This window comes from Numenius arquata, chromosome 32, assembly GCF_964106895.1.
Source record: "Numenius arquata chromosome 32, bNumArq3.hap1.1, whole genome shotgun sequence".
NCBI lineage: Eukaryota > Metazoa > Chordata > Aves > Charadriiformes > Scolopacidae > Numenius > Numenius arquata.
In genome coordinates, this window is record NC_133607.1 from 962686 (window position 1) to 989770 (window position 27085).

The following is a 27085-nucleotide window of genomic DNA, read 5'->3' on the forward strand; positions in this document are numbered from 1 at the left end:
GGCTGTCATCACGGGACAGTTGGTGGCTCTGGGGCTGGGGGGGCTGGCTTTCTGGGGGGTGCAGGGACGACAGGGAGCTGCCAGTGCTGAGGGGTGGCAACGATGGGAGGGAGGGCCGGGGGCCTTGGAGGTCTGGGGGGGACAAGGGGCACATGGAGCTCTCCCTGCTGGGATGGGCTGTTGTTGGCAGGGAGGGCAGGGAGCGCTCCCAGTCACCAGCACAGGCCCGCCATGCAGGGAAAAATGGCCCCGCCGGTGGGTCGGTGTCGGTGCCCGGGGCCTTTCAAACATCCCGGGGGGGATGGAGGCTCATTGGGGTGTTTCTCGTCGGGATCTTCTCAAACGCCCTGGAAATGAGGGGAAAAAAAAGGGATTCCTCCATAAATCCATTAGACCCAGCTTCATAGAAACGACACCGTTCTGGATGCTGGTGGTTAAAGAAGATGGATTTTGGGGGGTTAAAATAGGAGAATTAATTGGGCGATCACTTCAAATGAGGTCAAATTAAAACTGGAGGCATTTCGCTGGCTGTGAGGGACTGGAGTGTGGAAGCCTCGGGCCACAAAACTCAATGGAACTTGAGTTTGTCCTGGGCAAAAAGGGGAAACCTGAGGGTTTTGCACAAGGAGGGGCCGCTCTGAACCTCACGGCTCTGGGGAAGGTCTCCCTGACTCCAAAAATACAGAGTTTTTTTGGTTGAAAGTCAAATAAAACCACCAAGCGGCCCCGGGCAAAGGGAAATCCTCGAGCGGCCCTCCCCCTCTACCTCTACCCCTCCCCCTCCAACCCCAGGTGGTTTTTTGAGCCCAAAATAGGCATTTGGGGGAACAAAAAAGGGATGGCTGACCTTCCGCACTCGCTGCAGGACTCCGGGATCCCCAGTGCCACCGTCCCAGCACAGGGAGGTGCCGGGATCCCTGGAGGAGCCACCGGTGCCGTGGGGCTGCGGGTGGTGACCCCTCGGCATCGGCTTTTCCTTAGGAATGACATGGGGTCTCTTCCTCGAGTTGCAACTGGCCTGTAAATGGGGCAAGAAATTGCTTAAAAGGTCTCAAAAATGGCAAAATGTGCTGGATTTAAGGCGTTTTCTCAGCCCAGGTGAAGTCCGAGCACTAAACAGCTAAAAAACCGCTGGGAAAATGCAAAAACCATATTATTTCTACTATTCCAAAGAAAAAGGGATTTTCCTCCATGAAAATCTATCAAATGCGTTGAAAACGTGGAATTCTGATGTGCTGAAGCCACACGGCGATCCCGTTCCACCCCCAAAAATTAAAAATAGGTGTATTTCCGTGAACCAAATCCCTGTTTCCTGGCAAGGAGCGTTTCAGCAGATGGATTTGTTGAGGAAACAAAACCCCCCAGCAGTTTTTTTGCCTCCTCTTCCCGCCTTGTCCCGGCCTGTCTTGACCCTTTTCTGTGTCAGGCAAGGACGAGTGCTGCCGAATCGGACTTTTTTCTTCCATGTGTAATAATATTCCATGCACTGGGACACGGTTTTAGTCTGTATCTATGGGGAGAAAACCGGGGATATTAAATACTCCGCTGGAATTCCAAATTAGGGCAAACTGTGTCTTGTAGCGGTGGGGTTTTTAGCAGGAAGAAGGGTCCTAAGATCAGGATTCCAACGTGTCATTGAAAATACGACTTTCTGGGTTAAAAGCGTCCCCGCTAATGAGCTCCGCCCCAGTCCAAGGGCTTTACCTCCTTCTGGATGAGGCGAAAATCCTTCTTATGGATGTAAAAAGCCTCTTTAAATAACTGTTCTTCCAGCCGCGTCCAAGTGTCCGAGCCTTGGGATAAACAGCCACAGGCAAATTATTAGAAGAGGCATTCCCTGTGGAGGAATGGCTGAGTGAAAAAGGGCACGACTTGATTACAATGAGCAACCCAGTCTTTGATAGGGATAAAAGCCCGGAGGAGGCTGTGAACTGTCCTTGAGAAACAGAAGTATGAAGAAGTAGCTACATGATAAGTAAGTGATAAGCGGTACTGCCTCCGGGAGATAGAGAAACATCTGCTGCGCGTGGACAAGAGGTCTGCACTAATTGTGTGAGCGCTCTAGGCGCGTGAACAGAGACTGTAAGCCAATCGTATAGCTGTTGCTAGTGCGTGCTCTGCTTGTCTGTCTTTATATACTCTGTGAGAACTTGAATAAAGTGAGAACGACCATACTCATATTGAGACTCATCGTTACTCCGGGTCCGTCTCCCACTCCGACATGGGTGGAGCTGCTTTGGCAGGGGGGTTGGACTAGATGATCTCCAGAGGTTCCTTTCCAACCCCCTATCATTCTGTGACTCTGTGATTCTGTGACCAGCCCATGGAGACTGGGGTGCTGGCAGAGCCAGGGAAGGGGCAATCCCAGCCCTGTGTGCCCCAGCAAGTGGCTCCGCACCCTGTGCCAGGGCAGTGGGAGCAGAGCTGCCTCCTCCCCACGGTGGGAGGTGATCCATGGGCTGGGAACCCCCTGGGGCTGTCTGGGGTGTTCAGGGCACTGCAGGCACCTGAGGGCTCCCTTCTGTGGGGCCACAGCCCAGGGCTCACCCCAACACAGCATCTCTGTCATCACCTCTGCGCCACGGGACCAGCGTGGCCCAGGCAGAGCCTGAGGGAAAGAGCAACTGGGGAACCCCGGGGTGAGGAGATCGGCTGAGGTCCATCACGGGACCTTGCAGAGAACCATTTTGGCTGGAAACTGGGGCTGGCAGGATGGAAATGTCTCTGTCAGCAGAAATAGCTCCCAGGGACCGTGGGCTCTCACAGCCCCACGGCCTGACCCTGAGCCCGCTGTCCCTGAGACATGCCCCTTCCCCACTGCCACGTCTTGGTGCTCTGGTTTCCTCCAGTGCCCCTCAGGGAGACACTCAAGCACCCGGGCAGGCAAGCACAGCTCTGGCTCAAAAGCTTTTAATAAGAACCAGTCTGGGGGCAGGGGGTGAAAACAGGGGAATACAAACGGAGGAACCCCCTGGCAGTTTGTGCTGCCCCTGGGAAAAGGGAGAAGGTTCCCTGGTGCTCAGGGCTCTCCCAGCTGCACAGACCTCTCCTCCCTCCTGGCTGCACCCAGCTGCACTGCAGGGACGGGCTCTCCTGGCCCAGGGCTCAGGGACTCTTGTGCTCTGAGCTCCGCTGTCACAGCCTCTGTGTCCTCAGGGGGATGTGCCAGAGACACCTCTGCAGCATCGTCATAGCCCGTGCTCTCTGGGGACAGGGACCAGCCATCCCCCTTAGCTGCGGGGGCCCCAGCACTTCTCTGGGAGAGCAGCTTTGCCCCGGAGAGCAGCAAGGCAGGCCATGGCACGCTCAGCCCATGGGGTGCCCCTCCTGCTCTGTGCATCACCTTCCTCCCTCCTCCTCACCACTCCTGAGAGGGTCAGCTCCCTCTCCCACCCACGGTGCCCCCAAGGAACACTCCTGGGGCAGGTTCCCCCATCCCAGCAGCTTGGGCTCTCAGGGTGGCAGCGATTCATCCAGCACCAGGGATGGCACCCCAGGAACCGGCCGCTCTTTCTTTCCCTCTCACCTCCAGCTGCATCCCTGGGCCCTGCTCCTTCCTCTGGCACCCTGGGCATTTCCCAGGCTTCCTGCCCAGGGTCAGAAACCTCCCTGGCATCATCATAGCCATCTGCTGGGTCACCTCCAGGCAGGACAGGGACGTCTGAAAGGGGAGGGGAGCTGGTGACAGGGAGCAGATGCGTTCTGCAGAGCAGAGGATGGGAGGATGCGCAGGGACGTGGGGATCAGACATTGGTGTTGGCAGCCCCACAGGAGATCCCCCATGTCCTCCCCAACTCTGACGGTGACCCCCCGTGACACTGCTGTCCATCACACGTCTGCAGGGAGGAGAGATCCACCCCTTCCCACCCCCCGGTACCTGGTGCTGACCCCGCACCCTCCTCCTCCTCGCTGTCCCCGGGGTAGGACTGCAGCTTGGTCAGGGACCCCTCTGAATAGGAGCCTGGAGAGAGGCCCAGCGGGTGTTAGGGGAGTGCGCTCTGCTGACCCAGCTTGTGCTCAGCGCTGCTGGGGACGGGGGACCCACAGAGCCACGGCTGCATGGGGACGACGGCTCAGGACTCACCCTGCTCCCCTGGGACAAACCCCATCTCCAAGGGCCTCCCGGGGCTGCCCTGGCACAGACCCTGCCCTCACCCCTCAGGGGTCCCCCAGGGTGCAGGGGCCGGCAGAGAGGGGCTGTCCCCACCTGGGACGGGCAGAGCTGGGGCAGAGAAAGCTTCTCTCCTGGGCCCAGGGCCCGGCTGCTCCCCCCACACACCCCACAGCCCCAGCGCCACACAGACCATGGGCCAGGGGGATGGAGGGACCAACCCTGGGTGGGAGCCAGGGCCAAGAGCACTCTAGATGTGTCCTCCATGAGGGACGCACACCAACCTGAGCCGCTGAACCTTGCCTGCTTCTCCCACGCTGGGCTGTAACCGATCTCCTCGTACATGGCCTCCGGGAAGGGCTCCTGAGCTCTCTCAGAGCCTGCGGACAGAGGCAGGGCTGGCCCAGGGATGGTCAGCGAGAGGATGGGATCCCCCAGAGAGCTCACACTCCTGTCCCCCCGGCTCTGCCTGTACCACTCCCTGACACCCCAGGGCACCCCTGGCCTTGCCAGGAGGCATCTTCCCCTGGGAAGGGACCCACCTCTGTGGCCAGCCCTGGCGCTTCGCACTTGCCCGGCCAGGAGGGCCAGGAGCAGGCAGAGAAGGGCTCCCAGGATGATGCAGATGATGATGGGCAAGGAGACTCTCCCGCTGCCAGTCGGACGGCCCCGGGTGGGATCTGCATGGCAGGAACACAGACAGGGCAGCACCAGGACTGGGAGAGGTGGGGGCCGGGACACCCCAGACCTGATCCCCATTTCATACGGGGGTTCAGGGGATGAGTGATGGGGAAGATCCCACCTTCCTCGGTAAGTGACAGCCCTCCACAACCTCTCCTCGTCCCTCCGCTACCCCAGTGTCTTCTTCTGGGAGTTCCACAGCCCAGCAAGGAGCCCTTCCCTCCAGCTGTGGGTCACAGCCTGGCCCCAGGAAGACCCAGCGCTGGTGGGGAGGACGGGTTACCTGCTCGAGGGGTTGGTGCTGCCGTCCTGGGCGCATCTGCAGAGGAGGAGAAGGAGAGTTGGGCTGAGAGGGTGGGGGTGCAGGTACCAGGGAGCCTCCTCTCTGACACACCGTGTGTGTGTGTGTGTGCGCGCACGGGGGCATGTGCAGACATCCCTGACACATCCCACCCAAACATCCAGGAGCTCTGGAGCCACGATGGGACCCAAAGCGGACAGCGGCTCCTCGTGAGGTGTCCCAGCCCTGCCGCTCACCTGAGCAGTTGATGGCAGCGTCCTCCTTATGGCGGCAGGCACCGCTGTCCCCAGGCCAGGCCCAGCAGTCCTGCAGAGATGGCTCTGTGCCCCGGCACTCCACCTGCTCCAGCCAGATGGGGCCGGTCCTCTCCCCAAACGCAGCCTCGGCCGGGACAGACAGCGGAGGTCCACAGCCCAGCTGCCTGCAGGCCACCTGGGCATCCTGCATGTCCCACGAGTCGTCACACACACCAGGAGCCGTGGTGCCAGACCTCCACTCGGCCAGAGCAGCCCTTCTCGCCTCCCACTGCACGAATCTTCTCCCTGTCTGGAGAAGGCAGAGACCTCCCAGGGCAGCGGGACAGCAGGCAGAGCCCTGCCAGGAGAGAGGGGCACGCAGAGGAGCAGCTACCTGTGCAGCTGGTGGGGCTGGGGCACGCAGCCCTTGGGGCCGGGGGCGCTTCTGGCTGACTCCCTGCGGAAGGAAACGCTGTGGGGAAGGGGCTACTGCAGGGGGGTCGTGCTGCAGAGAGCGGGGCTCAGCTCTGCTCCTGCCATCTCACTCATGGCAGCAGCTGAACCCCGCTCGTTCAGGGGACACGCACGGCCGTGGGGGGGAACCCTGCCTGCTCAGCCCCAAAGGGACCCTGCATCACAGAGCAGCAGGAGGGTGTCCACGGAAGGGACACTCCTCGGAGCCCTGGATGTTCCCTTCTCAGACCTTGCCTCCAGAAACCTCTGCCTCGCCCAGGCGAAGTTGGGAGCCTGGCTGGCAACTGTGGGGCTCCGAGAGCTGGAGTCCCATTTGTGCTACCAGCAGCAGAAGCCTCTGGCGTGGAAAGGAAAAGCCCCTGCGGGGCCAGGCACTTGACCATGCCCATTCGGGAGCAGGAACGGAGGGGATGCCGGTGCCCAGGGAGCTCAGAATTACCAGTGCAGGTGATGTGGGTCTCCTCTCACAGGTCATCGCACGACCGTGGGTCCCAGGGAGCAGAGGGACACTGCCAGAAGGAGCTGTTTCTCTCCCCACACTCCACACGATCCAGCCAGGCAGGGCCAGACAGCCTGCCAGGGGGGCGTTGTGTTTCCAGGGACACTCTGTCCCCGCAGCCCAGCTCCTTGCACGCCAGTGACACCGTTTTGGGGGTCATCGACTTGGAGCAAACGCTCCCCCACGTCCCATTGTAGAAAACCTGCAGGCGCCCGGAGCAGTTGCTGCTGTTCTCCAGCCTCAGGGCCACGAACTCTGGGAGGAAAGGCACCGAGGGGGAAGAGGCTGGTGTGGGGCTGTGGGAGCAGGGACACCCCTGCACCCCCCAGGGGCCCTCAGCCAGGCAAAGGCATGGCCAGACAGTCCCCCTTGCACCCCTGGGCAGAGAAATATCCCTGAGGGACAGGCACCCCTGCCCTCCCCACTGACCCTCAGGGACAGCTGAGCTCCCCAGAGACCCCCGCTGGCACTGAGGGGACCTGTGCGCGGGTGTCCCCAGGGTGGCCTTTGCCAGGGGCTCAGAGGTGGCCAGGAACAGCCTCGGCCGTTGCCGGCTCTCCCCTCGTCCCAGCCCTAGTGCCTGGGCACCGGGCTCCCAGCACAGCTCCTGGCACAGACCTGAGCAGACGACTCCTGCGTCCTCTTTGTGCCCGCAGTCGTGCTGCCCCCAGGAGCCTGCCGGGCAGTCCCAGAGAGCAGCTTCGGCCCCGGAGCAGTTCACGCTCTCCAGCCAGATGGGACCAGAGCCTTCCCCGAAGCCAGCGGAGCCCACCGCCTCCACCGCCCCTCCGCAGCCCAGCTGGTGGCAAACGACGGCAGCGTCAGACAGGTCCCAGCCGTCATCGCAGACGGTCCCCCAGCTGCCCTGGTAGTAGATCTCCACTCTCCCAGCGCAGCGCCCAGGCCCCTTCCCCAGCCGCAGCTGACGGCTCCCTGGAGCAGGAGGAAAGCCCAGCTGCCGTCAAAGGCTGCCTGCCTGTGGAATAATTCCTAAAATATAATTTTTATTAAAAATATATGGCATTGTTCACACATTAAGGAAAGGTATAAAATCAAAATGTTTCCAGGGTGGAACACAGCAGCAGCTGGTGTGCAAGGAATCCGCTACATCTATGACTCCCTGAACAATATTGCTTGCAAAAGCAACACAGAGGATGGAGTGGAGTGAAGATTCCATGGCCAAGCTCTTTCATTACGCAGCAGAATGGGAACAAGGTGATCCTATGGAAGTGATAAGCGGCATGCTTGCTACCCTGAGCCAACAGTCTGTAAATTTTGATGAAATGCTGTCCTTTGCTCATTATAATGTCATTTTAATACCAAAACACACCTCCAGCCCGAAGACTACCCACCTCCAAGGTGCGACCACTCCTCCTCGAGTCTGCGCCCTGAATTTTTCGTAAACTCTACCTTTAAATGCGAGGTGAGAGAATTTTACACCAATCATAATAAAGGTATTTATGACTAAAGTCACTCAAACTCCACCTTGAAGGTAAAAAATAATGTAAAAATAGCCCGAGAAAGGGGGGATGCTGGGGAAGACACCATCGTGAACAAGTCAGGGAAGACCCCATCACGGACTGCCTCTGACTCCCGGGACCAGTCGAGGGGCTGAGCCTTTCTTCCCCCCCATAGGGACACCTTTGGGTGAGACTTAGACTATACCGAGTGCTTCCTCGGGGAACTTAGAAATCTCTCTAGAGAGTTACTTTTTTACATTTATAGCCAGGCTGTATTGTTTGGAACTTTGTCACGCGCTTTGTACCATTAACATTTTTTCTTTTACTTGCACGTGCTTTGCAGACTGTACTTATCACCGGCAAACCAAAAGAACCTTTATATCTGTTGCTTAAATAACCTGCACTGTTTAAGTAACTAGCCATTTTGGTTTCTCATTGAGCGCGACCAGACACTAAAGTGCGGCCGTGCTAGTTCGTGAGCACGACTAGACTGAAGGTGCAGTCCACTGTCAGTGTATCCAGAATCGTGATAGTTTAATATATTAAATGCGACTGGACTGATAGTGGTGAATTGGGCATCACTCAGAATTTAAGCCCAGCCACCCCTAGCCTCTCACCTCGGTGAGGAGCATTAGAACGCAAGGGGGTTTATTTTCTGCCAAAACTTTTGCCTCTTCACGCAACACTGCCCACTCAGCCCACAGCCTGGGGGGGCCCTGCCGTGCCACTCACCCCAGCAAACCACCCCCACGTCCTCGGCAAGCCCTGCTTCCAGCGCACTCTCGCCCAGGGAGGTGTTGCAGAGGCTCAGCCTGGCCTCGTGCCCTGCACACCGCACCCCTCGCAGCCCCACGGGACCCGTCCCTCTCCGAGCCTTCGGGGGGTTGTAGGCTCTCTCTGCCTCTCCGCACTGCAGCTGCCGGCACACCACGCTGGCCTCCTGCAGCTCCCACTGCTCCTCCAGGACTCTGCCCCACGTCCCGCGCTGGAAGATCTCCACTCGCCCATCGCACCAGCATTGGGGAGCCTGGCAGCACGTCCCCAGGCTCGGGCACCCTTGCAGGAGGGCCTTGGAGCTCGCCTGCCCGAACTCCCACCTCTGTGGGGAGCTCCTTGGCCAGGGCTCCCTGGGGCTGGTTTCCCACTCCCTGAGCCTTCCCCAGTGAGACGCCAGCTTTGCTCTTGGCGGGGCAGAGCCACAGAGCAGGTCCCTGCCAGGGCACTTGGGGCAGATCCCACAGCGGGGGCAGCAGCCAGAAGTGGCTGGTGAAGAGACACGGGAAAGTGCCCACACGTCTCTGCCCATCTGCATCCCTGGGGATGGGGCAGTGGGAGCCAGAGCCAGGAGGGCCTTTACAACCAAACAGGATATGTTTGGGTCTTGTGGGTGACCAGAAGCCAGCCCCGCTCTGCAGCTCACGCCAACTTCTCTGCTACTGGGTATAACCAGGCAGCCCCTGTGAGTGTGGGATTGGGCTCTGTGGGCTCTCTGTGGGGCTTGGGAAGGGCTGTCTGCAGCCAGGGAGATAGAGACAAGCTCCATAGCCATGTCTCTGGCACACCCTTTTGTGAGAGGGTAGAGAGTATGGGACTCATGATGGCCCCAGGGCCTGAGCTGCTGCCCCAAGGGGCAAAGACACCCTCCTCTTCTTCAGCCCTCTGCCCTCCCACCGCAGAGAAGTCCATCTGAGCAGGCAAAGGGCTCCAGATCACCCCTGGGGAAGCCTTGCACGGGCACAGGGTCCCTGCTTTGGGAGCACGGAAGCGGAAAACAGAGTTAATGGAGTGTTTTCCCAGCACTCACCCGAGCATATGACAGCAGCGTCGTTCCCAGGGGAGCACGGCGAGGCCCCCAGGGCAGTCACTGGGCACTGCCCCAGGTGTTCCCCAGTCCCGTCACAGTGGAACGAGTCTTTCCAGACAGGGCCGGTTCCTCTCCCCAAAAGCCCTCCCCTGGGAATGGACTCGGCAAACCCGCAGTTGAGGTGGTGGCAGAGAACGTGGGCGTCCAAGAGATCCCAGCGGGAGGCACAGAGGGTGCCCCAGGTCCCCTGCACCTCGACCTCCACTCTCCCCTCACACGCCGTGCTGCCGTTCACCAGCCGGAACCCTGTGAACTCTGGGAGAGAGAAGGATGAGTCGGGGCAGACTTGTGTTCTCACTCCATCTGGGGATGGAGGAGAGGCCAAATGGAGAAGAGCCTGCCATCCTCCTCCTTTTGCATGACTTTGGGCTGCAGACAACCACGTCACCCTTTCTGTTCTCACAGCCAGCACAGCATGGTCCCTGCCCTTCTCCCCATCCCCAGCAAAGCCCTTGGTGTTTAACACCCAAACATGAGTCCTTACGTGTGCAGGTGACAGCGGCAGCACTGGCGTGGGTGCAGGGCTGGTCCCTGGGGGACCCTGTGGGGCAGGAGACCAGAAGGGATTCATTCCCCACACACTGCAGCTCCCTGTCCCACAGGGGACCAACCCCTTCTCCAAAGTGCGCTGCCCCAGGGACAGGCAGGGCGGTGCCGCACTGGAACTCCCTGCAGACCACGGCGGTGGCTTTGGGACCAAAGTCGGAGTCACAGACAGATTTCCACTTGTTCCCATCACGGATCTCCACTCATCCTGAGCAGGGGCTCTCCCCTCCAACCAGCCGGACAAATCCTGGACAAAGACTCCTGTGAGTTCCCAGAGCCCTCTGGCTGCTACATTCCCTTGTCCAACCTGGCCAGTAAGGTGGCCACAGGCAAAGAGCCCAGGACCCTCCCAGCAGCTCCCAGTGGGTGCTGGTGGCACAAATACACCAGGGACCCCCTGCTGTTCCTCAGACATCAGCACAGCGCTTGTGGTCTTGCTTCTCTCCCAAAGCCCCAGCCGTAGGCTCGGCTCAGACAAACTGCTGCCCTTTTGGAGAGCCTGGGCTTCCTGGCAGCACCCAGAGCACGGGGGGCCCAGGGAGACTGGCCCATGCCCTGTCGGCTGCTGACCCCTCCTCTGCCCACCGAGCTCGGGGCCAGGCTGAGGAACCCCTTGGAATGGCCAGAAACACAGCCCTCCTTCAGGGCGGTCTCAAGCTGTTGGGACACTGCTGTTAGATGGGAGATGTCACAGGGTACAGGTGTGGCGTGGCTGTACCTGCAGCCGGTGTCTGCGCCAGCCCCCCACTACAGCACCTGCCCGGGGAGGGGGTACTCAGCCAGGGCCAGAGGGCACTGCCAGGCACGCACATCCCCACCGATGGCCGGGCAGAGGGCAGGGGAGCGGGCAGAGGAGCAGCCCTGGGCTGACACCAGCTCCCAGGGCAAGGACAGGCACCCAGGAGAGCCAGAAAGTGCCGGCAAAGCCCCTGGGAACAGGGAGGCGGGGGCTGGGGAAGGTGGCTCAGCACTGACAGAGCGGGGCCATGTCCCCATGGGTTGGCTCTCACGGGGTGAACCTGGGAAAGGAATGGGGTGCCGGGTGCCACCCGGATCCTCTGGCCAAGGCCGGGGCTTCTTCCCTTTGAGCGGCCCCTTTGCTTTGGCTGAGGAACTCGTGTCTGCCAGGAGGAACAACCCAAAAGCCCCTGGACACTCTGTGCCCTTCTCTGGGGCTGTGAGTGTCCACGTGAGCAGCTCTCGGTGCCTCTGGCACAGGGGAACCTGGCCCTCAGCAATGCCAGACAGGTCTTGGCTGAGTTGGAGGAGAAAGATGAGAACCAACAAAAGCCATGGGGCAGGGAGGGGGATTCATCTCCCAACCCCAGGCACCAACTGAGGGTGGGCAGAAGCATCTTGGGGCCCGGCAGTGGGTGGACACCCAGGGTGGAACCCACTGAACTTTCCTCAGGGACCAGGGACACCAGCAGTGACAGTCCCAGCTGGGCAGTGGGACCAGCAACACAGGACCCTGCTCTGGCATCCCTTCATTGCTCCCCGAGGGCACAGCCAGGTCCCTTCCCCCATCCTGGTCCCAAAGGTGGGCAATGGTGGCTCCTTACCTGAACATGTCACTCCAGCATCCTCAGCATGACCACAGTTGCTTTGACCCCATCCAGGGTGCGTACAGTCAGACAGGGCAGACTCGGTGCCACGGCAATTAACATCATCCATCCAAATGGGGCCAGATCCTGGCCCAAAGTGTGTGTCCCAATGAACTTTAAGAGCAGACCCACAGCCCAGCTGCTTACAAACCACTGCAACATCACGAATGTCCCAGGAATCACTACACACGGTCCCCCACTGGTCCTGGTGTTTCACCTCCACTCTCCCAGCGCAGCGCCCACCGCCATCCTGCAGCCTCACCTCCGCAGCCCCTTCAAACACCAACATGGGACTGGTCGGGAGAGCACCAAGCCACAGACTGCAGGTCTGGGGTCCCCCCTGCCCGTCACAGGCACCAGGATGGAGCCCTCTCCCCTCCAGGCTCTCCCTGGGGAAGGGTGGGTGTCCCTCCCCATGGTCTGTGCAGGCTGGGGGTGCCAACTCCAGACCCGCTGGGCAATTTGCTGCCCCACAGCCCTCAGCACCTCCTCCCACCTCAAAGGTGGGCCCATGTCCACCCAAAACCTGTACCCCAGGCCCCACACAGGACACCTGCTCCTCCCCAGCCCAGCACCCCTTAACAGCACCATGTCCATGAATCCTGAGCATCCCCCAACCCATGTCCCCTTCTTGCCACTGGCATCAGTGCTGGGGCCCCAAGAAGGACATCTCTCTGGTGCCAGCTTGTGCAGATGCCCCGGTCCCCTTCTCTGTGTGGAGCACAAACTGGTGTGAGGGTCCCCCAGACCCTGGGGGCACTGAGCAGCACACAAACCCTCTGGGGCCCCCTGGGGATTTGCTGTGCCATGGGGATTGCTGAGTGCCCCGTCATCAGCTGAGCCACCACCAACTCCAGGGGAACAGCGCTGGGGAACAGGCGACCCCAAAAGGGTACCTGAAGATGGGGTGTCTATAAACACAAACAGACATGGGCTGCCCTAAATACTGGAGCCCTGGAAGTGGAGACACCCTCTCCCACCCAGATGGACACAGGCAAAGGCCCAGGGCCCATGGACTTGAGCACCTTCTGACCCTCATCTCAGTGCCCTGGCAGCAGAGAGGCAGCCCAGAGGCTCAGACGTCTCCCTGACTCTCAGCGTGTCACCCGGGGGCCGTTATTCCCCACGGGCGCATGGGGAGCCGGAGCCTGCAGGTGCACAACCCACAGCCCCCGTGGCCTCGCCGCGCTCCCCCCGCTCCCCCCGCAGCGCCCGGGCAGGAAGTCTGTGGTTTCCTCCTGGCGCCGGGCCCAGGCACATCCCTGCGGTGCCCTCGAGCCACCCCCACCCCGACTGCTCCAGCCAGGGCTGCAGGGGCTGCTCCTTCGGCCTCGCAGACACGGGGACGGGCAGCTCCCGGCCCCCGCCATGCCCCTCTGATGCACCGACCCCACAGCCACGGGGGGACACCGGGGATGTCACCTCACGTCCCTCCTGCTGCCACCCCCGTGTGCTCAGGGGTGATAGTGACAGTGACCTCACACCCTCCTGCTGCCACCCCTGGGTGCTCATGGGTGATAGTGACAGTGACCTCACACCCTCCTGCTGCCACCCCCGGGGTGCTCAGGAGTCACACTGTCACACCTCTGTGTGTGTGTGTTGGGTATGGCCTTCTGCTGACAATGGGTCTTCCAAGAAGCCCTATTTGGTGGGGTCTCCATATGACTCTAATGACGTCAGAAGCACCCACACAAGCCACATGCCTGCTCCTTGCCTAAAAGCTCCACGGTGACATCAGCGGTGACAGCACAAGCTCGACAGTCACAAGCTCTGCTCCAGCTCCTGCTCCTGATTCAGGCACCAATGGCCTCACAAACACCTACAGAAGCCATGGTTTGGCTCCTGACCCATCATCTCCTCAGGCACCCCTGACACCACAACACCCTACATAGCCTATGGCCCTGCTCCTGCCCTCTCAGGTGTTAGGGCAGCAGCGACTCCACCAGCACCTACACAACCCATGGGCCTCTTCCAGGCCCATCAGCTGAGCGGTCACAAGTGACCTTGAAACACCTGCACGAGGCAGGGGCTTAGTCCTGACCGATAAGATCCTCAGGGACCTGTGGCCTCAAACTCTCCCACACCGGACATGTTTCTCCTGGCCTCCTCAGGTACCAGTGACAGCACAAAGACACCCACCAGCCAGGTTCCAGCTCCTGGCCCATCATCTGCGCAGGCACCAGTGACCCCACCAGCCCCTACACAATCCATAGGCCTGTTCCTGGCCCACTGGCTCCTCAGGCAGGAGTGACCTCAGAAGCACAGACACGGGACATGGGCCTGCTCCTGGCCCGTCAGGTGTTCAGACATGAGTGATGTCACAAAAGCTACATGAGCCATGGGTGGGCTCATGGCCTCTCACTGAGAGTGACCTCACAAGTACCTCTCTGCCCATTTGCCATGAACTTGCCAGTGAGGTGCTCAGGCTGCAGTGACCTCCCAAGCCCCTACACAAGCTGTGGACCTGCTCCTGGCTTATCAGCTCCTCAGCCAAGAGTGACATCCCAAGGACAACCCCCAGCCATGTGTCTCCCTTTTGTCTATCATGGACACCAGCACCAGTGCCCTCACCAGCCCCTACAAGAGCCCTGCCCTTGCTACTGCTCTATCAGCTACTCAGGCACCAGAGACCTGACCACCACATCTCCCCCTCTTTGCTCTCTGCTCCCCTGGGAGAGACCAGGCAACGAGTGACCTCACAAGCTCCTACCCCAACCAGAAGCCTCCTCTTGGCCTGTTGGCTACTCAGCAGCAGTGACCTCACAAGCACATACCAGTCCATTTTCTGTGTGCTCCTCTTTTGGGGTGACCCCAGACAGGAGCGAAACCCCCTCTCACTCACTTGCTCACACCCACTGGGGGGTTGTACCAGTACATGCATGATGGGAGACAAACTGGAGGAGCTGGAAGTCACATGTAGCAAGAAAGCTGTGATGTGATTGCTGTCACTGAAATGGGGTGGGATGAGTCACAAGAGTGGAGCTGCCATCGGTGACTATAAACTGCTCAGAAGGGACAGGCGAGGAAGGAGGGGCAGGGGGTTGACCTCAATGTAAAAGAATGGATCGACTGCACAGAGAGGCCTTTGGAAACCAGCAATGAACAGGTCAAGAGCTCATGGGTGAAAATTTGTGGCCAAGCAAACGAAGGACACCTTGAGCCTGGTGTTTTCTACAGGGCACCCAGCCAAGGGGAGCCTGTTGACAAAGCCTTCCTACTTCAGTTCCAGGAAGCACCATGCTCATGGGGTCTGATCCTGCCGGGAGACTTCATTCCTCCTGACACATGCTGGAAAAGCAGCAGAGCAAGGTGTAAGCAGTGCAGGAGACTCCCTGAGAGAGTCCAGGAGAGTTTCTTAATCGAGGTGACAGCCAGCCTGGCCAGAAGAGAAGCGTCACTGGACCTGCTGCTCACCGCCATGGAAGAACTAATGAGAGAGGTCAGGACTGACAGCAGCTTGGGATGCAGTGACCATGCCCTGGTGGAATTCCCAGTCCTGAGGGATATGGGCCTGGTGAAGAGAAGCATCAGGACCATGAATTTTAGGAGAGCAAGCTTTCAGGGGTTAAGGGATAGTGGATGGACCCCTTGGGAAACTGCCCTCAAAAGACCAAGGAGCTGAACAGAGCTGAACAGACCAACAGCTGAACAGTGGCTCTTCAAGGACATTTTCCTCGGGGACAAACCACCTCCCTGAGCTGAGGTGAGGGGCTGTTGCTGTCAGGGGCAGCTGTGAGGGGCTGGTTGGTGACCATGACCCTGGGGCAGCTTCCCCGGGGTGTCCAGGTACCATGGCGCAGACCAGGTTCTGCTCTCCTGGTCCTTCATGTCTCGCCCATGGCTGGCTGTGTGAGAACACTGCTATGTGCACCCAGCCTTCACACTCCCACAGCTGAGCTCTGCACTGGTGCTTTCCTCTCCTGAGCACTTTCCAGCTCAGCCCAGGCCCTCCCCGGCTCTCCCCACCTCCCCTGCCATCTTCCCATCCCAGCAGAGCCCCCGGTCTGGCCTGGCCCCCCAGCAGTGCCTGCAGGTGCTTGGGGCACTCACCCCACAGCAAACCTTGGGGGGCAGAGAGAGGGATCTCAGCTTCCTCATGAGCCCCAGGGATGAAGGCTGGACATGGAAGGATGAAACAGAGGTCTGTGACAGTGCCTCTCCTGCTGTCATGCCCAGGAGATGCCCTCCAGCAGCAGCCTGCAGCCCCCTGTGCCAGCCCTGCTCCCCAGGACAGCCCGAGGGTCCTTGCCCTGGGGCTCCTCTGGCAGCTCCTGTGGCCCCAGCAGCACAGCAGCCGCCCCAGTGGGACACACAGCAATGGGTGGCTCTTTTTGTCTGTCCCCTCCACACATGGGGTGTCCTGCTCTTCTCCTGGGACCTCCCCACCCACAGAGAGCCTTTCCCCATGTGAGTGTGTCCGTGCTGGCCTGGCCGGCTGTTCCTGCCCCCCTGCCCGTGCTCCCCACAGGGCCCGGAGCTGAAAGTGCTGCTCTTCAGAGGGAGAGGACTGTGGTGCCCTGGGGCTACGGGGTGACCCTGCCCTGGCGGAGATGGTGAGGGTGGGAAGCAGACTCAGATGGACAGGGATCACTGTGCATGAGCCCCTTTCCATCTTCCACTTCCTGATGGGCCTCTGGCCAAGGAAGGGGCTTGGTAGGACCATGGGGCATTTCCAGTGCCTCTGCATTTGAGTGCTGCACTAAGTCTGGGCTGTGGCGTTTCAAACCGGTGTCATGGTTTAACCCCAGTGGGCAGCCAAGAACCACAGAGGCACTCACTAACTGTCCCCTGGGTGGGATGGGGGAGAGAATTGGAAGGGAAAAATTGAGAAAAATTGAGGGTGGATAGAAAGTTTAATCAGTAAAGCAAAAGCAGCGTGTGTAAGAAAAGCAAAATAAAGGATTCGTTCACTCCTTCCAAGCATCAGGCAGGTGTTCATCTCCAGGGAAGCAGGGCTTCATCGAGCGTAATGGTTACTCTGGAAGACAAATGCCATAATTCCAAGCATCCCCGATTTCCTTCTTCTTCCCCCAGCTTTTATTGCTGAGCATGACGTCATATGGTATGGAATATCCCTGTGGTCAGTTGGGGTCAGCTGTCCCAGCTCTGTCCCCTCCCAAATTCTGGTGCACCCCCAGCCTTCTCACTGCAGGGGAGTGTGAGGAGCGGAAAAAGACTTGATGCTGTGTGAGCCCTGATCAGCAATAACTAAAACATCCCTGTGTTATCAGCACTGTTTTCATCACAAACCCAAAACACAGCCCCCTGTGAGCTACTGTGAAAACATTTAACTCCATCCCACCAAAACCCAGAACAACAGGGTATCATGACTCACTGCCCAGTGATACATCCCTTGGCCTCTGCTTGCAAACAGCCCCTCCTGGGATGGCAGAGTCAGAGGAGCTTCACCCTCAGCTCCAGGACAGTTTTCAGGAAGAGGAGCTGAAAAACTTGATGTTCTGCTGCTGCCTTTGTTTTGTTTCAATTACAGAGGGAATCTGGATTTTCATGTACATCAGGGCATTGGGTAAGTAACAACACATAAATGCTTAAGAAATGAAATTAGGAATAAAATTGCCACAGATCTAAGAAAGAGACAAAGAGAGAAAGAAGAAGAGTACGTCAGAAAACAAAAATTAAGAGGGAAAGAAAGAGAGGAATAGAGGAAGGAAGGGGAAGGAAGGAAGGGCAGAAAAGAAACAAGCTTATGAACAAGAGACAATCCTGGGAGTCATAGGAGACAGTTATCTCATTGATGCCGAAATACAGCATATTGCAATAGTTTCCTCAGGGCATCCTTGATCTCCTGGTTCCTCATGCTGTAGATGAGGGGGTTCACTGCTGGAGGCACCACTGAGTACAGAAAGGAAACCACTAGATCCAGGAATGGAGAGGAGATGGAGGGGGGCTTCAGGTAGGCAAAGAAGACAGTGCTAATAAACAAGGACACCACGGCCAGGTGAGGGAGACACGTGGAAAAGGCTTTGTGCCGTCCCTGCTCAGAGGGGATCCTCAGGACAGTCCTGAAGATCTGTACATAGGACACCAAAATGAAAAAAAAGCAAATAAAAGAAAAAAAGACAGTAATTATAATAAGCCCAACCTCCCTGAGGTAGTCTGTGTCTGAGCAGGAGAGCCTGAGGATCTGGGGGATTTCACAGAAGAACTGGTCTATGCCACTGCCCTGGCAGAGGGGTATTGAAAATGTACTGGCCGTGTGCAGGAGAGCAGTGAGAAACCCACTGCCCCAGGCAGCTGCTGCCATGTGGACACAAGCTCTGCTGCGCAGGAGGGTCCTGTAGTGCAGGGGTTTGCAGATGGCAACATAGCGGTCATAGGACATGATGGTGAGAAGATAATATTCTGATGACATCAAAAGTAGAAATAGAAAGACCTGGGCAGCACATCCCGAGTAGGAGATGTCCCGGGTGTCCCAGAAGGAATTGGCCATGGCTTTGGGGAGAGTGGTGGAGATGGAGCCCAGGTCGAGGAGGGAGAGGTTGAGGAGGAAGAAGTACATGGGGGTGTGGAGGCGGTGGTCACAGGCTATGGCAGTGATGATGAGGCCGTTGCCCAGGAGGGCAGCCAGGTAGATGCCCAGGAAGAGCCCGAAGTGCAAGAGCTGCAGCTCCCGTGTGTCTGCGAATGCCAGGAGGAGGAACACAGTGATGGAGCTGCTGTTGGACATTTTCTCACTCTGGGCATGGGGACTACTGAAAGAGGAGAAGACATTGACTAGTTAGGGCAGACTTCTTTGACTCAATCCCATGCTATTTCCCAAAAAAAAGTCCTAAAAATTGCTTCTCTTTCTTTGAGGGAATTTCATTCATTTCATTTTTGTGACCTCCGGTTTGTGCTGCTGAGTGAGGGCACTGTCTTGGAAAGGGCAGAAATCCTCATCTTTCACAGCAGAATCAGAGAAGGGTTCAGGTTGGAAAAAACCTTAAAGATCACTGAGTTCCAACCCCCCACTGCTCTCAGCCTGACCACTGGTGAGCCCTGAGGGACTAAAGGGTCCCTGTGCCCTAATGCAGGGTCAGGAGAGCTGCTCTGCCCACGAGTTACCTTCTGGTCACCACGCAGGTGCCCTGTGCTTACACGTCTCTCCGTTAGAGGATGTTCTCGCTAGAAACATGCTTGAATGGATTTTTGTGAGCACAGAAGAATCCAGTTTCAAAGTCCATTTCTCCAAGCTCTTCTCTCTTTCCCCGTGCAGCTGAGCAGAGAGGGATGCAGAGGGGTGACCTGGCTTTCTGCTGCCTGGAGGAGTCCCTGCTGGGAGCTCTTTCTCTGTCTCCAAGTCTCCTCCCTGTCAGTGCTCACAGACCCCATCCCACCCGCTCTGAGCTCAGCTCTGCCCTGCAGACCCCTCCTGGCAGCAGGGCACTGCCCAGAGGCATCTCCCTGGATGCAGGTCCTCAGGAGGAGGTCAGGTAAGGGCTGGCGCTGCAGGCAAAGGTGATGCTAGTGCTGTCTGTAGGGAGAGGAGTGGGTGAAGGCACTTAGGAGGCTTCTGGCAGATCTGCTGATCCCTCAGTGTAATGGTTCAGGACTCTCAGTGACTTAATTAACATCCACAGCTCCTTTCCCCTTTCTCTTAGAAGCAAGCTGAGATCACAGAGCCTGGAAAGATCTTCATCTTTAAGGTAGCCCCTGCCTTGACATTCCTCTTGAGATGCTGCTTCTGCCAGTGTCCTGGCTGTGACCTGGAGCTGTGAGCAGCCCCGACCCACACGGCAATTTCTTGACAGCAAAAGGACCCTGCCCTGACAGTGGTTGCTCCTTCCACCCACAGCTTCTCCCCACAGCGCCATGAGGAGCTCCCCAGGCAGGCTGAAAGCTGACCCTGGACGGCAGCAAAGTCCCTGCCCTGACTATAGCTCACTGCAGCACAGGGACCCTGCTCTGAAGGACACCCCTGGCTGCACACTCAGGTTCAGACCCCGGCAGCCATCCCCGTCCTGCCCTGTCCCTGATGGTGCAGCAGGGAAGCCCTGCTCTGGAGCACGTCCTCCACCTCTACAGAAGAGAGAGACCCCACAGGCTGTGGGTTATGCCAGCTTCAGAAGATCCCTTCAGGAACTGCAGCTTCATTGCCCTCCGCCCAGAGACTTACTGTGCCAAGGACTGCAAAGATTTCTCTTCTTTTGAGCACTCTCCATCCTCCCACCCCAGACTGCCTTTAACTTCTCCCGGCCTCACTCCTCTCCCCTCCGTACCTGCAGGCAGTGCCCTCAGCCCTGCTGCGCTTGGCAGAGGAGCTGCTCCTGGGCAGAGCTGTCTCTCTGCAGCGCTGCCCCATGGCCATGAGCTCCCTCCATCCCAGGAGCCCGGCCCAGCTCAGCAGCAGAGGAACAGCCCAAGACAGTTTAATGACCCCTCTGGTGGGTTTGGTTCAGAGTCCATGAAACGCAGACCCTGAGAGCAAGTTGAAGACGACTTTCAAGAAGTTCAAGTCAGACTCAAAGTCCAAAGATTCCTGGAGGGTTAATGGGTCCCACTGAGGACCATTACTGACAAAGTCTCCCCAGTGGCTGCTTAGAGCAGAAAACTGGAGGCAGAGATGACAAAGGGAGTGTAAAGGTGGAACAGAGCAGAGGAAACCTGGATGTGTTGCATTCAGCCAAAGGGCCAAGCCGTGACCCCCAGCCCCTGGGAAGGGAGATCCTGTCCCTCCCACGTTGCTCAGGGCTCTTCCTGGGGCAGTGTGATGTGGGGATGTGCAATGTCAAGGGCAGGACTACGGTCCGATACCTCCCAGGCTCTCGGGTGGGGAAAGAAAGACCCTGGTGCTGTAAGGATAAGGTGCTTTCTTGAAGGCATCAGTGGCAGAGACAACAGCCAGAGCCGAGGGGAGACAGAGCTCATCTCTGTTGGTGTTTTTCAGACTTCCTTCATCCCTCTGTCAGTTCCACCATAGGCTGTCCTGCCAGATCCCACAGCTGCACCTCCTTCCCTGCAGGCTGTAGACATCCCCCCTGCTACCACACCTTGATCCCACCTGAGCATCTTCCTTCCTTTACTGACATCTCTCCTTCCTCCCGGGCAGTTCCTGGAAACACAAAGGCTTGGGCTGATCCCGTCTCCCTCCCACAGCACTGCCCTGTGAGGGACATTGCTTTGTGTCCAGTCTGGGCCTCCTCAGCTGCACTTTGTGGCTTTAGTTCTTTCTCCTGCTGGATTTTACTATAATGAAAAGCTTCATCATCTCTGAAATCAGCCTTCAAGCACTCTCAGGCTACTCCTATGCTGACTGGAGTCCACACACTGCTGGGGCAAAGAACTCCAGCTCCCTCAGCCACCCCACGCAGCTCATGTGCACTGGGTCCCGAACCTCATCTTGGCAGACCTTCACTGGACACTCTCTAGTCCATCACTACTTCTCCAGGCATCCTGGCCTGTGTCAGGAGCAATGTGGCCAGCAGGACTGGGGCAGTGATCGTCCCCCTGTACTCAGCACTGGTGAGGCCCTACCTCGAGTGCTGTGTCCAGTTTTGGGCCCCTCACTACAAGAAAGACCTTGTGGTCCTGAAGCATATCCAAAGAAGATCAACAAAGCTGGTGAGGGGTCTAGAGAATAAGCCTTGTGAGGAGTGGCTGAGGGAACTGGGGTTGTTCAGCCTGGAGAAAAGGAGGCTGAGGACCTGGTCACTCTTTACAACTACTGAAAGGAGGTTAAGGAGCATTAAGAGAAACAAAATGGACTGGGAGGAGCATTGCTGTGACATCCCCCTGTCCTGGTTCCATCAGGGACAGGGTTAATTCTCTCCAGGTTCTGGCAGGGACACAGGTATTCCATCCCATGTCAGCCATGGCCAGTCTATAGCCAGAGCTGGCCAGGGGAGGGGTCAGGACATCTCCGCTTGGGAGGGGGCTGGGGTGCCCTGGGTCCGGTCGGTGAGCATGGTACTGTAATTGTGTTTGTACATCCCTCTGTCAGTGTTACTGCTGTTGTTTTCCTGTTCCCTTTGCTCTTCTGTCAAACTGCCTTTGTCTCAACCCACGAGTTTTGCCTTTTTCTTCCCATTCTCCCCACGGCGGTGGGGGGTTGAGAGAGCAGCCGCCTGGTTCTTTGTTGCTGTCTGAGGCTAAGCCACCACAGTCCTTTTTGGTGCCCAATGTGGGGCTCGATGGGTTGAGATAACACAAACCCGACCAGAGCTTCTTAAAACGAATTTGTTGTGTACCTTTATTGTATGAGTTAAATAGCCTCCAGTCACCATGTTGTTTGTTTGTTCTCGTGGCTCTGCTATCTAAATCCTCTTCCACCTCCCTTTTCTCCTTTGGGCCAGGTATGACAGCTTTTGAGAATTTTGAATATCCTTGGGACGTTCAAACCAGCCTGGTCCTATCGTTATGTCTCCTGAAGGTGTTCCAGGTCTTGTTTAGTGTTAAACAACTATTTAAGACTATCACCCAGATATCCCTCCCAAGGGTGGATAGCCATAGGTGGCATGGCACGTGGGAGAATATGGGCAGGTATGAGCTTGGGAGTGAAGTTTGGGACTTCACTCATGAAAAATTACAGGACCCTGAAAAAGTGATAGAATATTTGAAAGGAAAACGCTGTGGCTGTTCCAGAGAGGCACAACTCACCGCACTGTGCTGGGCCCTGGCCAGTATCTACCAACTCCAGTGATACGAAGAAAGTGTCTCTTCCTCCCTCATCATGTCTGTGGAGAATTGCTAATGTGTTCTCCTCAGTCCCTTTGGTGGCAGAGTGCAGGCCACAGTTTGCTTTCACCTGGAAGGGCATCCAGTGCACCAGGAACCAACTGCCCCACGGTTGGAAACAGCCCCACCGTTTGCCATGGCCTGATCCAGACTGCACTGGGAAAGGGTGAAGCTCCAGAACATCTGCAGTACATTGACAACATCATAGTAAAGGGTCAACACAGCAGAAGAAGTTTTTGAGAAATTGAATAAAATAGTGAGAATTGCCTAAATTTATGAGCAATGGACTTTGATGAAACTGAACAAAGTGCAGAAGTGATGGAACCAGAACTGGCCTCAGTAACTGGCACCCGGCAGTTTTCTCGAGACCGACACGTTCAACCCACAGACCATGGGCATGGGCCGTGCCAGATACACCACCCGTGAGCTCCCAATGCAGTGTGCAACAATTCTGCACGACAGCCCATCCCTCCTGCCCTGAAAGACTGTTCTGACAGATGGACCCCAAAACCATGGACTAAATGAACTCAACAGGCATTTCAGAGGGAGGGACCATAGACTAAGGGAGTGATAGCTCTGTGTGTGTATATGTATCTCTCACAGACAGGAAAAGTGCCAGTGATTTATTGAAAATTATAAGACTTGAGCATGATGTAGATGGTATAGGATAAGGGGTGGGTGCTGTCCTGGTTTCAGCTGGGATAGAGTTAATTTTCTTCCTAACGGCTGCTCAGTTTTGGATTTTGTATGAGAATAATGTTGATGATAGATGTTGTTGCTAAGTAATATTTTTAATAAGTCAAGGACTTTTTTCAGCTTCCTGAAGAAGCTGAGAGGGAGCACAGACAGGACAAGCTGGCCAAAGGAGTATTCCATACCAGAGACGTCATGCTCAGTAATGAAATGGAGGTTGGGCGGGGGGCAGAGATCCGCGATGGCAGCTCAGGACAGGCTGGGCAATCGATTATTGGGTGGTGAGAGCAGTTTGTGTTGCATCTATTATTTTCTATATTCTGTTGCCATTATTATTCTTATTATTATCCTCTTCCATTATGATTCTATTAATCTGTTTTATCTCAACCTATGAGGTTTTTTTCAATTTTTTTCCCTCTTCCCCCTATGCTACTGTGGAGCAGGGGGGTGAGGAGTGAGTGAAGGGCTGTGTTGTCCTAGTTGCCAGCAAAGGATGAGCCATAAAAACGTGGGAGATGCTGTGTTATTGAAGAGCTGTTATCTGAAAGGCTAGATCTGACACAGTGTTGTGCAAGAATCAGACACAATAGGATCAAGCCTCAGGACAAGTAGCATAATTCCAGAAAATTACCAGTAAGTAGGATTATCAGAAGAGAAACAAGCAGACTCGTGGCCTAAGATAAACTCTGGGAAATGTGCAGAGAAGCAGAGGCAGGTTATTGTCGGTGAAAGAGCATCCATTGGGCCAGTTTCAATAGGGCATCCTTGAGCTCCTGGTTCCTCATGCTGTAGATGAGGGGGTTCACTGCTGGAGGCAGCACCGAGTACAGAAATGAAACCACTAGGTCTAGAAATTGGGAGGAGATGGAGGGGGGCTTAAGGTAGCCAAATATGCCAGTACAGACAAACAGGGAGACCACAGCCAGGTGAGGGAGGCACGTGGAAAAGGCTTTGTGCCGTCCCTGCTCAGAGGGGATCCTCAGCACGGCCCTGAAGATCTTCACGTAGGACAGCATGATGAAAACAAAGCATCCAAAGACTAAACAGGCACTGACCACAATAAGCCAAACTTCCCTGAGGTAGTCTGAGTCTGAGCAGGAGAGCTTGAGGATCTGGGGGATTTCACAGAAGAACTGGTCCAGGACATTGCCCTGGCAGAGGGGTATTGAAAATGTACTGGCCGTGTGCAGGAGAGCGTAGAGAAACCCACTGCCCCAGGCAGCTGCTGCCATGTGGACACAAGCTCTGCTGCCCAGGAGGGTCCCGTAGTGCAGGGGTTTGCAGATGGCAATGTGGCGGTCATAGGCCATGACTGTCAGAAGAAAAAACTCTGCTCCAAGGAAGAAGAAAAGCAGAAAGACCTGGGCAGCGCATCCTGAGTAGGAGATATGCCTTGTGTCCCAGAGGGAATTGGCCATGGCTTTGGGGAGAGTGGTGGAGATGGAGCCCAGGTCGAGGAGGGAGAGGTTGAGGAGGAAGAAGTACATGGGGGTGTGGAGGCGGTGGTCACAGGCTATGGCAGTAATGATGAGGCCGTTGCCCAGGAGGGCAGCCAGGTAGATGCCCAGGAAGAGCCCGAAGTGCAAGAGCTGCAGCTCCCGTGTGTCTGCGAATGCCAGGAGGAGGAACACAGTGATGGAGCTGCTGTTGGACATTTGCTGCCTCTGGGAATGGGGACCTGCTCAAAGACAAAAATACAGTGAGTGAGTGAGTGGAGACTTCTCCAAGCAACATCAATCCATGTCCCAAGGACTCTGCCCCTGCTGCACACCCCCCTTTTCTTCTTCCAGGAGACCTTCCTCAGCTCCATTCCATGAGCTCTGGTTGGTGCTGGCTGAGTGTGTCGTGAGGAGCAGGGTCCCTGTGTGCCGGCTGCCGAGGAGCCAGCACTGCTCTGCAGCAGTGGGGTCATGGGAACAGTGAGGGCAGGGGCCAGTCCTGGTGGTTGACTTTGTGGGATGAAGTTGCCCCTAGTGCAAAAGGGCTTGTCAGCATCTGCACTCCCCGTGCAAAGGAACTGAGGTGGCAGAAGGCAGTGTCAGAGGTTTGGGGTGGTTCACAGCTCCCCCCATCTCACCTGGAGAGTGTTCTTGGATGTCAGAAGCTCTCAGCATTTCTGCTGCACTCAGGGAGAGCAGAGTGAGTCCTGCAAGGCAAGAGGAATGCCTGGGGCTTGGGGGAGCTGCTTTGTCCCTCTGCCTTGTTCCCGCCTGACAAGGGCTTGCGCCTTCATGAGATGGAGGGCGATCACACTCTGATTTGGGTCAAGCAGACAGTGCTGAGAGCAGAGGGACCCACCTCCGACCACTAAACGTCTCACCCTTCCTCAAGGTCTCAGCACCCCACTTCCAGCCAAGGACACACAGGGCTCAATTCACCAAACCAACAGCATTTCCTCAGGCACAGAGTCTCTGTGTGTCTCCGTGGGGCTTTCAGATAACACAGTGCTGCTGTGGGACAGGTTTGCATCCTGCAAACATCCACAGCTTGGGCAGATGACCAGGGAGATGCTCCATTGTCCTAATGTGGGCATCTCAGTAAGAGAGAATTGGCTCATTCCCAGCCCCACAGGCTGCATTGCCCACAGCCCCACAGCTTAGAGGAACGCTGGGACCCTTGTTCCCATGGACACACCTGCAGGAATGGATGAACAGGAGCAGCGTGTGACTCTGCAGCTGAGATTCTCCTCCCCGGGGTGTCTGACAGCAATAAAAAGAGAACTTTAAAACAGACACGTGGAGAAACAAGTAAAAATGCAGTGAGGGTCTGTCTGAGAGAGGGAAGGGGAGAGGCAGCCGGACACTCAGCACAGCGTTACCCTCACCCAGCTGTGCCTGTCACCTCCCAGACAGGGATAAAGCGGGACAGATGCCCTCACCCCCCATTGCTGGTCACCAGAAATGGGCTCGTGGCAGGAGGGACGCCCTTCGCCTCTTCTGCTGCTCTGCTGGACACGGAGCTGACTCCCACCCGAGACCCCATGGCCGTGAGGGCCAAGGGCTGCTCTGGGTTTCTCAGGGAAGGCATCTGCACTGCAGGGGTGGCCGGGAGGTGCCCATGTCTCCCCTGCAGCAGGGTTTCCAGTGGCAGTTCCCTCCTTCCCTGCCCATCTCTACCGGTCTCTGATGCCTGGAGCTCTCCCTGCCAGCAGCTGTTTCTCTGGCCCCACGTCTCTTCCCCACCAGGGCTCACAGACCCCAGCCCAGCCCTTGTGTGCCCAGCTCTGCCCTGCAGCCTCTCCGTGTGTGCGGGGGCTAAAGAGCAGGTCCCACAAACCCTGATGAGACTGGAAAGGGGATGCTGGTGCTGTCTGTAGTTCCCAGAAGAAAACGTAAAAATGGAAACTAAACACAGGCTCAGGAAAGCTCCTAATCTATGCAGAACCTTTCCTTTGGCCTTTCAATTGAAAAATCCCCTTGAAAATGCGCCACTGCTCACACAGCCAACCAAGGTGAGAGGTATCAAAAGAGAGACACTTTGCTTCCAGGGAACTCCATTTTGGAAAGTCCCCTCGGGAACACCCGGAGGTGATCTGGAGCTGTGAGCAGCTCCAACACACACAGCAACCTCTCAACAGCAGGAGCCTCCCCTACCAGAGGTTACTCCTTCCACCCACAGCTTCTCCCCGGGCAAGCTGAGAGCTGACCCTGGCAGGTGGCAGAGTCCCTGCCCCAGCACACACAGCCACCGGGGTGCAGGGACCCTGCTCTGAAGGACATCCCTGGCCAACCCTGGCTGCACACTCACCTTCACAGCCCTGGGGTCACGGAAGAAGGCAGCCATCACGCCCTGTGCCTTTGATGGTTCCACAGGAAAGCCCTGCTCGCCATCACGTCCTCCTACTCCACATCAGAGGAGTTGTGAGAGTCCTCCCAAAAGATCCCACAGGCTGTGGGATGTGACAGCTTTTGGAGATCTCTCCAGGAACTACAGCTGCTTTCC

General features: G+C 57.1%; 3 protein-coding genes across 3 annotated transcripts; all 3 read right to left on the reverse strand.

The window, feature by feature from the left end:
- Positions 1 to 1671: 1671 nt before the first annotated feature.
- Positions 1672 to 11742, reverse strand: LOC141476436 (scavenger receptor cysteine-rich type 1 protein M130-like). The gene is given in 15 exon segments (XM_074165113.1): positions 1672 to 1793; positions 3527 to 3661; positions 3878 to 3961; positions 4396 to 4491; positions 4654 to 4791; positions 5076 to 5111; positions 5330 to 5562; positions 5564 to 5639; positions 5724 to 5786; positions 6243 to 6557; positions 6921 to 7235; positions 8495 to 8808; positions 9536 to 9881; positions 10111 to 10433; positions 11735 to 11742. Coding segments are annotated over 15 exon segments (2604 nt in total).
- Positions 11743 to 17525: 5783 nt separating this feature from the next.
- On the reverse strand, positions 17526 to 18464 carry LOC141476440 (olfactory receptor 14J1-like). The gene has a single exon (XM_074165116.1). It carries the CDS (start codon positions 18462 to 18464, stop codon positions 17526 to 17528), a length of 939 nt encoding a protein of 312 aa, XP_074021217.1.
- Positions 18465 to 23859: 5395 nt separating this feature from the next.
- Positions 23860 to 24798, reverse strand: LOC141476439 (olfactory receptor 14C36-like). Its single transcript, XM_074165114.1, has one exon. It carries the CDS (start codon positions 24796 to 24798, stop codon positions 23860 to 23862), a length of 939 nt encoding a protein of 312 aa, XP_074021215.1.
- Positions 24799 to 27085: the final 2287 nt, after the last annotated feature.

Excerpts from the sequence above, each read along its gene's own strand:
- LOC141476440 (XM_074165116.1), bottom strand. The coding sequence starts at position 18,464 with ATGTCCAACAGCAGCTCCATCACTGTGTTCCTCCTCCTGGCATTCGCA.
- LOC141476439 (XM_074165114.1), bottom strand. The coding sequence starts at position 24,798 with ATGTCCAACAGCAGCTCCATCACTGTGTTCCTCCTCCTGGCATTCGCA.